Here is a 15,799-nt window from a genome sequence, read left to right as displayed (position 1 = left end):
TTTTTTTTTTTTTCTTATTCACATAGTGTCAATTTTATTTTAAATGAAAGTGGGTGCTTTCTCGTGACTTTTTAATATGTATTTTGTTGTAAAATGGGTGAACACGTAAACAATATCAGTCTATTGGTTTATCCCGCTGGTCAAACCGCGAACTAATTTCAGTTTAGACTACTAACAAACATTCTTCCCAACCCCGAAACCTAACCTCACCTAATTTTATATTATTACAAGTCTACGAATGACCCAAATGCTGAACACATTCTATAATTCACTCTTAACCTCATCGTCATGGACATGACCATGTTTATCCAAATAAGAAACGGCCATGGCTGCGTGAAGAGCAGCCCCAACAGGAAGAGTTGCTTCATCAACAAAGAAGTAAGGCGAATGAAGCGGCTTACCAGCGCCTAGCGTCTCATTCTTTATCCCAAGCACGAAAATCGCAGCCTTAGTCTTTTGAGTGAAGAAGCTGAAATCCTCTGCTCCCATTGTCACAGGGAAATCGTGGAAGTTATTTTTTCCAATCATGGCTTCCGCTACTTTTCTACCATGCTCGTATATGCTTTGGTCGTTCATCATTACCGGGTGAAGTGACGGCTTTTTCTCTTCGAAATTTACTTCTGCTATGCATCGGTATACTGATGCTTGTGCCTCTGAAATCTGCATCATCATATCATCAAGAAACGTTTACACAGGATTAGGCAAGGGCCAACCCGAATGAACAATATAAAGTTGTAACAATAAATGTTTAATAAAATACCTCTTTGATTCGTCTTTGAATATATAGAAGCCCATCGTTGCTTAAGCTTCTGAAAGTACCTCCAAATTTAGCACTCTCCGGTATTACGTTTTTAGCATGACCCCCTTCAATGTATCCAACAGTAAAGACCTGATAAAACATTCATTTCCACTCATTCAATCAAGACTCTGATTCATAAAAGACAATGCTTTAAAAGTGGAAAACAAACTTACACCAGCTTCGAGTGGATCCATTTCCCGTGAAACAATCTGTTGCAAGGCAACAACAGCGGAAGAAGCTGCAAGAACCGGGTCTTTAGAGAAATGTGGTGTAGCCGCGTGGCTACCTTGACCGTGAACTGTGACTGTAAACAATCCCGCACCTGCAAGAACGGTCCCAGGCCTAGAGCCAATGCCACCGGATGGGATAGATGGAAAGACATGAACGCTGAGAATCCCATCTAAGTCGTCTAGAATCTCATCTTTTAGCATTTCATAAGCACCTCCATAACCTTCCTCTCCTGGTTGAAACACAAGTTTCACAGTCCCCTTTTGCAACAAAAAAAAAAAATCAACAAGAAGGAATTGTGTGTATTGATGAAGATCAGAATAGTCACATGTTTATCAAAAAAACTATTAATTAAACATGTTACTATAGTGTGTATGTAGAGACACTACTGTTTCATTTTAAGGCCCAAAAATTTATTACTAATGTTTCATTCAAAATTATGCATTTTGTTCCACCAAATCAATAGACCATATCACACCATTGATTCACTCAAACACCCAAAAATCAACAAAACAGAATATGGCCCATATTAGAAAGTTGACATTCTCATTGCAGGGCATACAATAAAATCAATCATAGACATACAGTAAACACACATAAATGAGGATCAGAATCTGAGGAAACACCAATCCACATCAAAATGATTGAATGTGGGGTACTACACAATTGACTTAATCAATCAAGCACATGTTCTACTATATGGACAGAGACAGAGAGAGAGACCTTGATGAGGTGTTTTCTGGAATGAAGAAGCCTAGCAGCACCAAGAAGCATAGCAACATGAGTATCATGACCACAAGCATGCATCTTTCCATCTACTTTACTCTTCGATTCCCATTCCACTAATTCCTTTTTTTTTTTTTCCCAATCACAGTCATCAAAATTTTCAAATTTATTAGTCAAAGTAACCTAAAAATCGGATTTTTTATTTATTTTTTATTTTTTTTAAAGAACCTGTAACGGAAGTGCGTCCATGTCTGCTCTGAGTCCGAAAATGGGTTTGGAACCGGATCCGATCCAAGCCACGACGCCAGTCTTCGCGACAGGCCACTTATACTTCACTCCGAGTGAATCAAGCTCGTCTCGAACGAGTTGACTCGTTTTGAACTCCTGGAACCCAGTCTCTGGGTGCTCGTGAATACTCCTCCTGATCCCTCTCATCCATTGGAAAAACTCAGGGTCCTTGGCTGATTCGAGCATCCCACGAGCGAGTGACTCGAGACCCGACCCGTAATCATAGCTCCGAGCTGGAGAGAGAAGAAGGAGAAAGAAGAAGGTGACGACGGAGTAGACAAAGAAGATACTCATTCTGATTTCTTTCTAAGACGACGGAGACTGTATATATACGTAATTTTTACACCGCGTGTTGGAAACTGTTTAATCGTTTTTATTAAACTATATAGGCGTCTCAGATCAGATCAGATCATGTGAAATGATTATCTATGTTTATAGCATTGTTATGTGATATATGACAAAAAAAAAATGAAAAGCTTTTCCTTTTGAGTACGTAATTTGAAATTTGGATACAATGAATGAATGAATGAATGAATACCAACGGTATGATGAAAGGAATAAATTCGTAAAAATTGATACACGATTTTACCATTTATGTTAATGATAAAATTTGACTATTTTTGGACTAAAAACATTGCATGCTGAGTCCGGCTCATAAAAATTCAGAATTAGCCCAATAATTGTATCAAGCCCACGGATTCACCCCAACCCGTAAAAGAGATAGAGCTGGATGTCAAATTTAAGGTCGAATCTAATCCTTCAAATTTGGTTAAGTTAGCTTTTGGAAAACAATCTCTCAAAGCTTTGAATAGTTTGATTATTAGGCCATGTTTATAGGGAGATCACATGGGGTGTTCTTAGGCACTTTAAAAATGAAAATAATTGAATAGTGAACTTAAGATCAGACTCACTGATCTTATTCTAGAACTGTTCTTGGGCCTGATCTTGTGTGACGTGTCTCTTTCGGATTTGTTGAAAATATATAGAATAAATTTGGACATTAATCTATGTATTAATTAAATAAAATGTTTGTCTTGTTTAATTAATTAAGTAATATGTTTGTTTGTTTTTTTTTTAAATTTTATTTACAATGTTTTTTTTTGTTTCATAAAAATATGGCATTGTATTTTGAATTTTAGTAAAAGTTTTATAAATTTGCAATTAAAATGTTATTTTATAAATTTTTATAATTGTAATATGTTTAAGAATATTAATAAACATTATATTATTAAATAGTATTAAACATTCTTAAATTTTTTATTAAACATTAATCTATGTATTTATTAAACATTCTTAAATTTCTATAAGAATATTATATTATTAAATATTAAGATCTTAAACATGTTCTCCCAATAACTAACTTTTTAACAAAAGTTCTTAACTATTGATCTTACATTATATTCACAATATTTATACTCTAAGAACACCCTAAACTGATCTCCCTATAAACATGCCCTTAGGGTAATATCGGATCCTAATTGGGTAATTTGAATATATTCGAAGATTAGAGAGATACCTAGAATATTCGGTCGGTCCTATGCCCAACCCACAAAAGAAAACCGTAACTTTTGTGTGTTTCTAAGAAGTAATAAGAACCATCCACACAACTAAAGCAAAGCCAAAGAAAGCATCACTCTTTTCGTTTCCTCTCTTCCTCCCTTCATCGAATATGGCGGACAATGGTAAAGACAACCAGGGTTCAAATCTCAGTTCTCCTACGTTTTCTATTCCTCTGTTTTCTCATTTGCTTTTTTTGTTTTATTTTATTGGGCGACATTGAATTTATGTAGATTCTCTAGATCAGTTCTTGGCTGCTGCCATTGATGCCGCTAAAAAAGCTGGACAGGTATCTCTCTCTCTCTCTTACTCGATCTCCTTCTGTTCTTTGATCGATCTTTCTGGCTAATCATGATTTAATTTTGTTTCATTCTCCAGGTCATTCGTAAAGGGTTTTACGAGACCAAACATGTTGAACACAAAGGCCAGGTTTTTTTTTTCTTATTTTATTTTTCCCCTCTGCTCTTATATATAACTTTTATTGCAAGATTGCATCTTTATTTCACACAAAGTGAGAATTAATCACAGAGTGTCAATTTTGTTTTTGGAATCATCTTACTTTGGTTCCTGAAATTGTTGTTGTTTGTTAGGTGGATTTGGTGACAGAGACTGATAAAGGATGTGAAGAACTTGTGTTTAATCATCTCAAGCAGCTTTTTCCCAACCACAAGGTGATTTATTTATTATTCCTCCGCTAACGTTGAACTCCCCTTTTGTTGGATCTTTCTTAGCTCCTCCTTCCTTTGCATTGAGATGATGAGAGTTTTTTTGGCTATGGGTTTAGTTCATTGGAGAAGAAACTACAGCTGCATTCGGTGTCACTGAACTGACTGATGAACCAACTTGGATTGTTGATCCTCTTGATGGAACTACTAATTTCGTTCACGGGTAAACATATATATATATATATATGTTCTTGCCTGATTTTTCCATTTGAATGATTGTGTGTGTTTTGTTTCTCACATTTTATTGAAACAAGTCCAAATGCTGATTACCCTCAGGTTCCCTTTTGTGTGTGTTTCAATTGGGCTTACCATTGGAAAAGTCCCTGTGGTTGGCGTTGTTTTCAATCCGATTATGGATGAGGTAATGTGTAGATCCTTCTAATGATTCAAGTTTCTTCAATCGATAACCAGTTACCATTATAGATAGTTTCCTTGATCAATGAATGTATGGTGACGTTTTTCACATGATATCCAATGATAAAACAGCTATATACCGGTGTCCAAGGGAAAGGAGCATTCTTAAATGGAAAGCCAATTAAAGGTTAGCATTTGTTCTAGTATAGACTTGAAGATTTAGTTGATCTCTGTCTATGACATCAAGAAGATGGCTTACGCTGGTTTAGAGATTGGAGTTCTTCCATTTTTTTTCCAACTCAAACGATGTTCTTTTTGCAGTGTCAACTCAGAGCGAACTTGTAACTGCTTTGCTCGTAACAGAGGTAAAAACCTGGCTTCCTTTGTGTTACACTACTAAACTAGATTGCTTTGGAGCCTCCTACTCAGCGTTTATATTGCTTACAGGCTGGTACTAAACGTGATAAAGCTACATTAGACGATACAACCAACAGAATCAACAGTTTGTTAACAAAGGTGAAATTTTATTAAGAGAATTTAGAACTCCACCACTTGGCTAAAAACCTCTGCCAAAACTAATGATTGTGTCTTCTTTTTCATTCATTCACCAGGTTAGGTCCCTTAGGATGAGTGGCTCGTGCGCACTGGACCTCTGTGGTGTCGCGTGTGGAAGAGTTGATATCTTCTATGAAGTCGGTTTCGGTGGTCCATGGTAAATTGTCTTCTTTTTTTTTGTAACTCATTGCTTGGATTAGAAAAAGTTTCATTCTTGATGGCATAATATCAATTTTCACAGGGACATTGCAGCAGGAATTGTGATCGTCAAAGAAGCTGGCGGACTTATTTTTGATCCGTAAGTGTTGAGACTAAACACACTCAACGTTCTAACTGTTTTTAACTGTCTTTTTGTGTGTGTACTTGTTCATCAGATCGGGTAAAGATTTGGACATCACATCACAGAGAGTTGCAGCTTCAAACGCTTCTCTGAAGGAGTTATTCGTGGAGGCGTTGCAGCTTACAAAGGCATGAAGGAGTTAATTCATTATTGTTACAAAATATGGTCTCAACCTTATGATGAACTCTCAGATTCAAAAACTTTACAATTTGTTAGTTTGGTAACAAATGAAATTATTTCTTTTAAACTCAGTTGGCAAAAAGTTGATAATAATAAACAAAACTCCTTGTGAGCTTAATTCAAAAACTTCATGCGAATGTTCTTATAATTCTGTTTCTTAATCGTCTTGATTTTGTAGTTTTGAGTTTGGATGTTTAGTTATCAAAAGATGAAATAGAAAAGTTTCTCCAAAAAAAAAGTTTACTTTATTTTTATTTTCGCTGTGAATAATCCATCTTTTAATAACCGATTAGATATTGATAGGCCCAGTATTTGCTATCGGCCCAGAATCAGCCCAAAAGTTGTAAGACTAAACCCGGCTTTGATCAACCCGACCCGTAAAAGAGATTGCGGAGAAGAAGAACGGAGGAGGGAGATGACGGTCTTGGTTGGTAGGTTGTGGCCTTGTGGGTGAAATCCATCTTCTAAGGATTTAAAGTGTAGACGAATTTGTCAGATCTTCAATTCTTCATTACTTGGGTTTGTTGTTGCTTCCAAGGAGAGTGATGGATGCTCAAGCGAAGAAGAAGGCGATGTTTCGCTCTAAACTCAATGCCAAGAAGAAAGACACCCGCATAGATTCTCCTCTCGTTAGGTTAAACCTTTGTAGCATCTTAAATTTTTGTGGGGTTCTCTGGGATTGGGCTTGAGCTGTAGTTATAGAGGTCATTACAGTTTGGGATGAAGATTTATGTTCTTTGGATTTGTTTGTAGGTACAATGAATCAGACCAGCCTGTGTGTCGAGTCTGCAATGTCGTGTTGAAATCTGAATCACTCTGGGATGTACACCAAGCTTCTCGTAAGCATCACGAGGTAAACTATTCCTGCTTTTGTGATAGAGGTGTTAAAGAGTTAAAATTCATGCTTTTATATTTTGATTATGGATTGCTGCTACTAAATTGTGGGGGACTTTTGTTAATTAACTTCTTCTAGTAGTTGTTGGCTTTAGAGTCTCTGTTTATGTTAGTAGTAACTTTAGGTTTGGTTAATGAATTGTTGAGACAGGCAATTGATAATCTCAAAGCTAGTGCAGCGGGAGTTCAACGGGGTAGCAAACCTGCTGTAACTCATCAGCCAGCAAAATCTGAAACTTTGTCTAAACCATCCAAATCTCAGACATCATCTGGTCTTCCGCCAAATTTCTTCGAAAATCGTGAACCTGCTGGAGGTAATCATGACTGGCTAATGCACTTTCAGGGGTCGTTTTTTTATTTGTCCATTGAGTTTCTGTTATTGTGTTTCATGGGAAAAGCCTTACTGGTCAAATATATATGTTCAGAATCTGGAGAAGTAGAATTGGCAAATTCCAAGAATATACAGCAATCAAAGCAGTCTACAGGTTCAGAAACAAGCAAGACAAAGGGACCTCTTCCAGCCAAATTCTTTGATAATCAGATTGAGATAACCACCAGTGAACCTCAAGAGAGTCAGACACAGGCTACAGGTGGTTCAGAAACTAAACCAGCGGTGAAAGGTGCCCTCCCGTCCGGTTTTTTCGATAATAAAGAAGCTGACCTGCTTGCCCGTGGAATAAAGCTCGTCAAACCAGATATCAAGTGAGTTTTCTTTTTTTTTGCTTTTACTTTTCCAGATGCAGGAAAATCAAATTTGAAAGCTCTGTTGTTATGTGTCTGTTACATTTCATGACGTTTGGGAATGTAAAAGACTTTGTACCAAATAACTCTCTTTGGGAACTTATATAAACATGGATCTCTTTTCAGGGATGAATATAAAGAATTTGAGAAGTTGATACAAGAAGATCTTCAAGTAGTGGATAGCCGCATGGAAGAAGAAGAGGTCAGATAACTTTCTGTAACTATAAACACTGCTGCCAACATCATAAGCTCTGTCTTTAAGACTTGACAACCGCTCTTTCCCGCACTCTAATTCTCAGGTTGATGCTGCTGAAACCATAGAAGAGGAGGAACAAAGAGAGCAAAGGTAATTTGTTACGTTAGTTGGTTATATCTAGCAAGAAGATGAAAGTGTTGAGACTTGTTCAATATTAACTATTAAGTAAACACTTGGCTTCTCCTTTTAATCTTCTTCTGCTAGATCATACAACGAGAAAGTGGAGATTCTGAAGAGGAGGAAAATGGAACTTAAGGCGGCTAGATTAGCAAAGCGTAGTAAAACCTCTGAGGGGTCTGTTAAAAAGCAGAAGAAGACCGAGGAAGAATCCCCCAGCGATGAGGAGGATGACGAGGTTTCCGCTGTTGATTGGAGAGCTCAACATCTTTGAAAAAAGACTTGTCACAAAATCTTTGTCCTGGTAAAACATCTTCTGTTAAAATTCTCAGAGAACACTATCAATTCCTCATCTTGAATTCTCAAAGCTTATTATCTATAGTTTCAGAGGATCAATAGATGTTTAACTGTTTTAAGTATAGTTATCGGAATTATGGGTACAACTCAAGAACGTAATTGTCATGACCGGAGTTGCCAAAAAGGGTCAATATTCGTGTAAGCGGTAAACCTGAAATCGGTGGCAGTTACTAGCAGTTTCAGGTGGTTAAAGCTTTCACTTTGGTGACAAAAAAAATCATCAATGACAATGATGAGCCAACCATACATAATACCAGGTTGTTCGTTTCATTCTAGTTTTGTTAAACCGAAAGTGCAAAAATTTAAACAAATACATGTGTTCCGGAAACCAATTAGGGGTCAAGTATGTCTAGAAACTTTAGGGGTCAAGTAAACGAGAAGGAAGACCACTAACTAAATATATTCATATTTAGTGAATTTTGGACTGTTTGTGAGTGGCTAATGCTTATTATATAACTTGTATATAAATTGCATCCTGCTTTCCACTATAAGCCATTGACATGAAATATTCAAATGGAGATATATAACCAAAAAGCAAGGAAACAACGACGTTGTGTTATCTTGTTTACAACTTGAAAAGGAGTCCACAAAACAAAAGAGAGAACAGACCAAAGCAAAGGTCGGTTAATGCACAACTGATATAATTAAACTATTTCCCCCATTAGAACATAAATTATATAACTAATTACCTCTGACCTAATTGAAAGCACTCAATCTTCTAAATACCTTAACATTATCTAGTCTTGATCATTGGTTGAAACTGTCACGTGAATTTTAAAATGGTAAAGTACTAAAGTGTTAGCACAAACGGGAATCAAAATTTTAGGGACATTTCAGTTTAGAGTCTATCCACATCAAAAACACACACACACACACTGACAAACACAAACAAACCAATCGGGTTCGACCTACGTTACCAAACAATAACTAGTACTCGATTCGATACTACAGCAATCATAAGTATTGAATTATCCCTTCCGAAGTATCATTCTCTGAACACTTATGCATGAATAATGAACGTGATAAAAGATAAACCGGTTTGCATTAAAAAGTAAGAAACCTTTTACGAACAAAAATGAGAGAAAAGCTAAGTGACTCTTTTTTGTCCAAAAAAAAAAAGAAGCTAAGTGACTCTTCAACGTAATCTGCAGAAACTTTATCACATGTTAACTTGTATATTCTTGTGGTCATAAAAGACTCTAATCACTTATGTGGTGCTCTTCATAGGGGTACTAAAACTAAAAGTGAATACATAAATGCATATTGTATATATTATATATATTTGTTTTACAATACGTTTACAAAAACTACAATGAAGATTTCAACTTTGATTAAAAATAATAAAAACAACAACAGCATTTACAGCACTAACCAAAAAAATAACAACGAAAAATTTTCTATAAATTTGGTTGCTGATTTGTTTTTTCTCTATCTTTCACAATTTGAAAACTCAGGCGCCAGTTTTAGGCATAACTGAAAAATCACAAAAAAAAAAGGAAATAAGAGAGAGAGAGAGAACAAAAGAGAGAGAGAAGAGATTATTGTCTTCTTGAAAACTCCAATTATCTGGTTTAACCTGAATCCGCGATCAGGAGGTATAATGGGAGGAAGCAGCGGCGGCGGCGGTGTTTCTTACCGGAGCGGCGGAGAACCGGACGTGGAATTGGAGGATTACGAGGTGGATGATTTCAGTGATGGGATCGTAGAATCGCGAGGAAACAGATTTAATCCCCTCACAAATTTCTTAGGGTTAGACTTCGCCGGAGGTAGCGGCGGTAAGTTCACCGTCATTAATGGAATCAGAGATATCTCCAGAGGCTCCATTGTCCATCCCGATAACCGGTAAAAAATTCATCTCTCAAAATCTTGTTCTGAGTCCTCGTATTTTTCTATTATTTCAGAAGTAACCCCTACGCTTTATATTTTATTCTATTCTAGTCTACTTACTTTGTTCTATAGTTCAAGGGTAGCTATTGATTGAGACATAACTTAAATCGAATAAATAAATTTAGGAGGTAATATCGTCAGCTTGACAAAGTTTTGGGGTCCATTATAGTGAAAACAAAAACTTAGGGGCTTGACTGTGGTTTATCGAAACCTTCTCTTTTTTTTTTTATTGTCATTACATTTTTCTTCGGTTATTCGTTCATTCGTTTCCCCGCCAAGTTTATGACACGTATCTGTCTCTCAATGGTCACAATTGATTCGTTCGTTAAAAATTCTAACGAACCATGAGTTTTAGTTTTGGAGCAATATCAGTTACTACTAAAGAGTTTAGTTTAGCTTAGCTACTAAAGAATCTAGAAGATTGATCACAAGATTTTTCCATTGCGTTACGTAGGTGGTACAAGGCGTGGACGATGTTTATAATGATATGGGCACTTTATTCTTCCTTCTTCACTCCACTCGAATTCGGTTTCTTCAGAGGATTACCAGAGAATCTCTTCATCCTCGATATCGCTGGTCAGATCGCTTTCTTAATGGATATTGTCTTGACATTCTTCGTCGCTTATCGAGATAGCCACACTTACAGAATGGTCTATAGACGCAGCTCTATCGCTTTACGGTATTAATTCACTCCTCTGTTTCTGTCTTCTTGACAATGTGTTGAGTAGACTCGTACGATAAGTGTTGGTGTTTGCCATTTTTGCAGGTACTTAAAATCATCTTTTATTATTGATTTACTTGCTTGCATGCCATGGGATATCATCTACAAGGTACACTTTTTTTTACTCTTTGATTTTGCTAAAACTGTGATAAACCAAACGAGGTGTTTTGAAACTGTGAATTTGAAAACAGGCTGCTGGTGAGAAAGAAGAAGTGAGGTACCTATTGTTGATAAGGCTCTATCGAGTTCATAGAGTGATTCTGTTTTTCCACAAGATGGAGAAAGATATAAGGATCAATTACCTTTTCACAAGAATCGTCAAGCTTATATTCGTCGAGCTCTATTGCACTCACACCGCGGCTTGTATCTTCTATTACTTGGCCACGACGCTGCCTGCTTCTCAAGAAGGGTACACTTGGATTGGAAGTTTGAAGTTGGGAGATTACAGTTACTCGCAGTTTAGAGATATCGATCTTTGGACTAGATACACTACTTCTATGTACTTTGCAGTTGTTACTATGGCAACTGTTGGTAAGTTCTGCTAACTGAAAACTTGGTGACTCTTTTGCTTTGATTCTGTTTTATATGCACATCCCCTAATTGGTATGTTTCTTTTGATGCAGGTTATGGAGATATACACGCGGTTAATATGCGGGAAATGATATTCGCCATGGTGTATATTTCATTCGATATGATTCTAGGAGCTTACTTAATTGGTAACATGACAGCTTTGATTGTAAAAGGTTCGAAAACAGAAAGATTCCGGGATAAGATGGCGGATATTATGCGGTATATGAACAGAAACAAACTAGGTAGAAACATCCGTGGTCAGATCACAGGACATTTGCGGTTGCAGTACGAAAGTAGCTACACCGAGGTAGCTGCTCTTCAAGACATCCCTGTCTCTATCCGTGCTAAGGTATATATGATGAATGCTTTATTAGAGATGTTTGTTCAGATTTCACATTCAGATGATGAGCAAAATGTCAACTTACGTTTTTACTGCAGATTGCGCAAACTTTAGACTTGCCGTATATTGAGAAAGTTCCTCTCTTTCGTGGGTGCTCGTCTGAATTCATTAACCAGATTGTAAGCCTTTAGACTTGACTGTAAAAAATATCAAAATATCTTCAGGTAACTCAAGTTTGGTTTATTACAGGTTATAAGACTACATGAAGAGTTCTTTCTCCCTGGAGAAGTTATTATGGAGCAAGGAAGCGTTGTTGATCAACTCTACTTCGTTTGTCACGGTGTATTGGTAAACAAAATTTAGCCTTTTTCGTCAATACATGTTTGAAATTCAAATTTGGTAAAATCAAGATGTTTTTAATTTAAATCAGGAGGAGATTGGTATAACTAAGGATGGATCTGAAGAAATAGTGGCACTTCTACAACCAGATAATTCTTTTGGGGAGATTTCAATCCTATGCAATATTCCTCAGCCTTACACAGTTCGAGTTTCCGAGCTATGTCGGCTTCTAAGGCTCGATAAGCAATCTTTTATGAACATTCTAGAGATCTATTTCCACGATGGACGAAGGATTCTCAACAATCTGCTTGAAGGGAAAGAATCTAATGTCCGGATTAAGCAATTGGAATCCGATATAACCTTTCATATCAGTAAACAAGAGGCAGAGCTAGCTTTGAAGTTGAATAGCGCAGCTTTCTACGGTGATCTTTATCAGCTTAAGAGTTTGATTCGAGCTGGAGGTGACCCGAATAAAACAGATTATGACGGAAGATCACCTTTGGTACGGTCTTAATTAGAGCTGTTTGGTTTCTTTAATCCGACATTGTAACATATCTAACATGTTTTTTGCTCTTGACAGCATCTTGCAGCCTCAAGAGGATATGAAGACATTACTTTATACCTTATTCAAGAATCAGTAGATGTAAATGTCAAAGATAAGTTGGGGAACACGCCATTACTAGAAGCTATCAAGAACGGGAATGATCGTGTTGCGGCGTTACTCGTGAAAGAAGGAGCTACGTTAAATATTGAGAACGCCGGGACTTTCCTTTGCACCGTGGTTGCGAAAGGAGACAGCGATTTCCTGAAAAGGCTTCTCAGTAACGGAATCGATCCTAATTCCAAAGATTATGATCACAGAACACCTCTTCATGTAGCTGCCTCTGAAGGATTTTATGTCTTGGCAATCCAATTGGTAGAAGCAAGTGCTAATGTTCTTGCAAAAGACAGGTAAACCCTTTTTTTTTCTTGCAAGTGCTAAGTGGTTTGTTTTTTTTGCGGTTACGGACTTATCTTTTTTTTTGTATTTGAATTAGATGGGGAAACACTCCACTGGATGAAGCCCTAGGGTGTGGGAACAAGATGTTGATAAAGTTACTCGAAGACGCAAAGAGTTCTCAGATCTCTTCGTTTCCGAGTGGTTCCAAAGAGTTTAAAGGTAGTTTAATCGGCGTATAGGTCAAAGTATGATGTTTTTATTTTATGTAAGACTAATGAGCGGTTTGTTTATTACAATCTGCAGATAAAGTGTATAAGAAGAAGTGTACAGTGTATTCTTTACATCCTGATGATACGAAAGAGAAAAGAAGACGTGGGATTGTAATGTGGGTGCCTCGAAGCATCGAAGAGCTTGTAAAAACTGCAGCGGAGCAACTAAATGTCCCGGAAGCTTCTTGTATATTGTCTGAAGATGAAGGTAAAATTATTGATGTAGATTTGATCAGTGATGGACAAAAACTGTATTTAACTGTTGAAACATAATGATTCAAACCAAAAAAAAAAAAAAAAAAAAAAACCAAAAACAGAGTAACTACAAAGAATATTAGTGTCTTGTGCTGTATTGTGTTTGCTTAATTAAAAAGATTTCTTCACATTCTTCAAATGCATCGAAGAATCGACACAATTCGTCTTCTCGATCTCATTTCTACAACGGTTTAGATTCCGCAAGAGCTCGCTAGCTTTCTCCTTCGTCTTCTCCTCGCACCCGACTTGTAAGAGTACTAAAAGTTTCTCAAAGGCACCAACTTGAAGAGCTTCAACTAACAAACGATCATCACCTTGTCCGTTATTCTTCCATAGCTTCCAAAGAATCGAGACAGAACATTGTGTCGCGAGATCCGAAACTCTAAGAATCTTCTTCACTAGAAGAGGAACGATCAAAGCGTTTCTAAGAACGTCTTCTTTGCCTAGCTCGTTATCGCATGTAGCGTTTAGAACAACTAGAGATCTCTCGCAAACGCTCTTTTCTGCATTGTTGTTCACCATCATCTCTGTGATCAGTTCAACCAAACCCAATCTAACGAATCTTGAAGCGATCTTGTCGTTACACGAAATCGCTCTGTAAATCACCATTAGAGATGCTTTCGTGGAGCTAGTCGAAACAGAGTCTCTGATGATCTTAACTAATCCTTCACAAGCTCCTTCGGTATCAGTTAACGCATACACATACCTCTTGTCTACTGCAATAACCTCTCTGATGCAGAACGCAGCGTTTTGTCTCGTTTTAGCGTCCGTGGAGTTCAAGAACCGTACGAGACAGTTAAGCGAAGCCGTTGAACCCATCTTCGAGAAACCTTCTGACCAACTCAGAGGCAGCCAGGAAGACAGAACATACAAGATCTCCTCCAATAGACGCACGTGTATATCACGCGCCTCAGAGAATGTTTCGAAACAAGAAGACAACGCGAAAACGCAGCCGTTTTGGACCAAATACTTTTTGTTCGTCTCTCCTCCTCCCAAGTTCTTGATTTTGCTAACAAGCTCGAAACACTCTGCATATTCCTTACGCGCCGCCGCGATTTCCAGTCTCCGACTTATCTCAACCGCATCACGCGGTGTCAACTGTACCCGCGGTGTCAACTGTACCCGCGGTGACCTAATCCGCTCCATCCTCGATGATGATCGGAGCTGAGAGGGAATCTTGGTTTCCACGACGGATATATCGCCGGAAGTCAATTGATTACGTCTCTTTGCTACTTCTCCTCCTCTTGATCTCCAAGGTAACACCATTATTTCTTTCTTTTTGTTTGTTTGTTTGGTACCTAACAAAATCAAATATTCTTTCTAGATGTTCGATGAAGGCTGAAACGGGTTTATGGGATTCGTATAAATATATGTTTCTTTGACGTGTTTTTATATGTGCATGTACGTGGTTGTCTACTTATATAATACGAATATATAAAGAGAGACATGGTCAAAGGTTGTGTGAAGCTTTGAAAGAGAAAATGGTATGAAATGGAACGTTTGATTTAGGTTTGTGAACTGAATTGGAATGTTGACCGTTGAAAATCTGTGGATTATTATTATTCCGGGTCCAGATTTATGACTTGAATATGTTTCGACGGTTAATTAAATTTACCTTCGTTTATAATTTTATATATTGGTATAAAATATTCAAAGCTTCGTAATTATAAATTTATAACATACATTATAAATTTATAACATACACGAAAACCTCTATAAATTAATACTCTTTAAATTAATATTCGCTATAAAGTAATAAATTCTTTCGGTTCCGAGTTGGGCCAGTATAAAAAATGACACATTTCGATAAAACAATAAAACAATATTTTTTTTGGAAATCCTATATAAAAATATGGTCTCATCAATATTATAAATTAATAATCATATAAACTAGTGAAATATGATTCTATTGTTGTTTGTCTATTCTTGAATTTGCATTCTTGTTGAAGTTCATCTCTTATTTTTTTATTGTTGTATTTTCAAATCGCATCCATAAATTGTGAAAAGTCATAGATGCGATAATTGTTTATTTAGTTATTGTTTTAAAGGTACCATAATATCTTCTACGGCTTCATCATTAGAATGAAGGATGGTAGTAACAATTTTTTCTAAACTCTAAACTTCTAACATTTTTTTATTTTTACCTTGATAATCTATTAAACAATTGACATTCATCCTATTACGATAACCAAGATTATAAATTAAGATTTTTTTTTAAATATGTGAATGATAACAAAAGTATCTTATTTTGTCATAGAAAATTTTCAATATGAAAATGAGAAAATCTCTTTATAAATTAATAAAATTATTAATTTATCGATAAATTAAAGCCTTTATAAATTAATAAAATTTCATGGTCCC

The 15,799-nt window shown here is 36.6% G+C and overlaps 4 protein-coding genes and 1 pseudogene across 5 annotated transcripts; 3 read left to right on the top strand and 2 right to left on the bottom strand.

Moving 5' to 3' along the window:
- Positions 1 to 57: 57 nt before the first annotated feature.
- Positions 58 to 2,573, bottom strand: LOC104763908 (IAA-amino acid hydrolase ILR1-like). The gene is made up of 5 exons (XM_010487315.3): positions 1,982 to 2,573; positions 1,751 to 1,876; positions 973 to 1,287; positions 761 to 889; positions 58 to 660 (listed from the first exon to the last, which is right to left on the bottom strand). The coding sequence occupies exons 1-5, from the start codon at positions 2,333 to 2,335 to the stop codon at positions 262 to 264; spliced, it is 1,323 nt and encodes a 440-aa protein (XP_010485617.2). The 5' UTR covers positions 2,336 to 2,573; the 3' UTR covers positions 58 to 261.
- A 906-nt stretch (positions 2,574 to 3,479) lies between these two features.
- LOC104763907 (inositol-phosphate phosphatase) lies at positions 3,480 to 5,878 on the top strand. Its single transcript, XM_010487314.3, has 12 exons — positions 3,480 to 3,723; positions 3,832 to 3,887; positions 3,977 to 4,027; positions 4,189 to 4,269; positions 4,383 to 4,486; positions 4,600 to 4,684; positions 4,810 to 4,864; positions 4,999 to 5,042; positions 5,125 to 5,193; positions 5,289 to 5,389; positions 5,474 to 5,530; positions 5,607 to 5,878. The coding sequence occupies exons 1-12, from the start codon at positions 3,711 to 3,713 to the stop codon at positions 5,704 to 5,706; spliced, it is 816 nt and encodes a 271-aa protein (XP_010485616.1). The 5' UTR covers positions 3,480 to 3,710; the 3' UTR covers positions 5,707 to 5,878.
- A 111-nt stretch (positions 5,879 to 5,989) lies between these two features.
- Positions 5,990 to 8,181, top strand: LOC104763906 (protein ABA AND ROS SENSITIVE 1). The gene is made up of 7 exons (XM_010487313.3): positions 5,990 to 6,386; positions 6,506 to 6,605; positions 6,798 to 6,960; positions 7,072 to 7,348; positions 7,514 to 7,589; positions 7,687 to 7,733; positions 7,848 to 8,181. The coding sequence occupies exons 1-7, from the start codon at positions 6,298 to 6,300 to the stop codon at positions 8,032 to 8,034; spliced, it is 939 nt and encodes a 312-aa protein (XP_010485615.1). The 5' UTR covers positions 5,990 to 6,297; the 3' UTR covers positions 8,035 to 8,181.
- A 1,141-nt stretch (positions 8,182 to 9,322) lies between these two features.
- On the top strand, positions 9,323 to 13,568 carry LOC104763904 (potassium channel SKOR). The gene is made up of 11 exons (XM_010487311.2): positions 9,323 to 9,959; positions 10,459 to 10,683; positions 10,771 to 10,834; positions 10,917 to 11,256; positions 11,349 to 11,644; positions 11,734 to 11,814; positions 11,885 to 11,983; positions 12,066 to 12,476; positions 12,555 to 12,925; positions 13,012 to 13,133; positions 13,218 to 13,568. Exons 1-11 carry the CDS (start codon positions 9,718 to 9,720, stop codon positions 13,454 to 13,456), a joined length of 2,490 nt encoding a protein of 829 aa, XP_010485613.1. The 5' UTR covers positions 9,323 to 9,717; the 3' UTR covers positions 13,457 to 13,568.
- LOC104763905 (U-box domain-containing protein 21 pseudogene) lies at positions 13,420 to 14,704 on the bottom strand (annotated as a pseudogene). The gene has a single exon (XR_015590996.1). The product of XR_015590996.1 is annotated as a U-box domain-containing protein 21 pseudogene (transcript).
- Positions 14,705 to 15,799: the final 1,095 nt, after the last annotated feature.

This window comes from Camelina sativa, chromosome 19, assembly GCF_030686135.1.
Source record: "Camelina sativa cultivar CO46 ecotype springtype chromosome 19, ASM3068613v1".
NCBI classification, from domain to species: Eukaryota; Viridiplantae; Streptophyta; class Magnoliopsida; order Brassicales; family Brassicaceae; genus Camelina; species Camelina sativa.
This window is presented reverse-complemented; position numbering and strand designations above follow the sequence as displayed.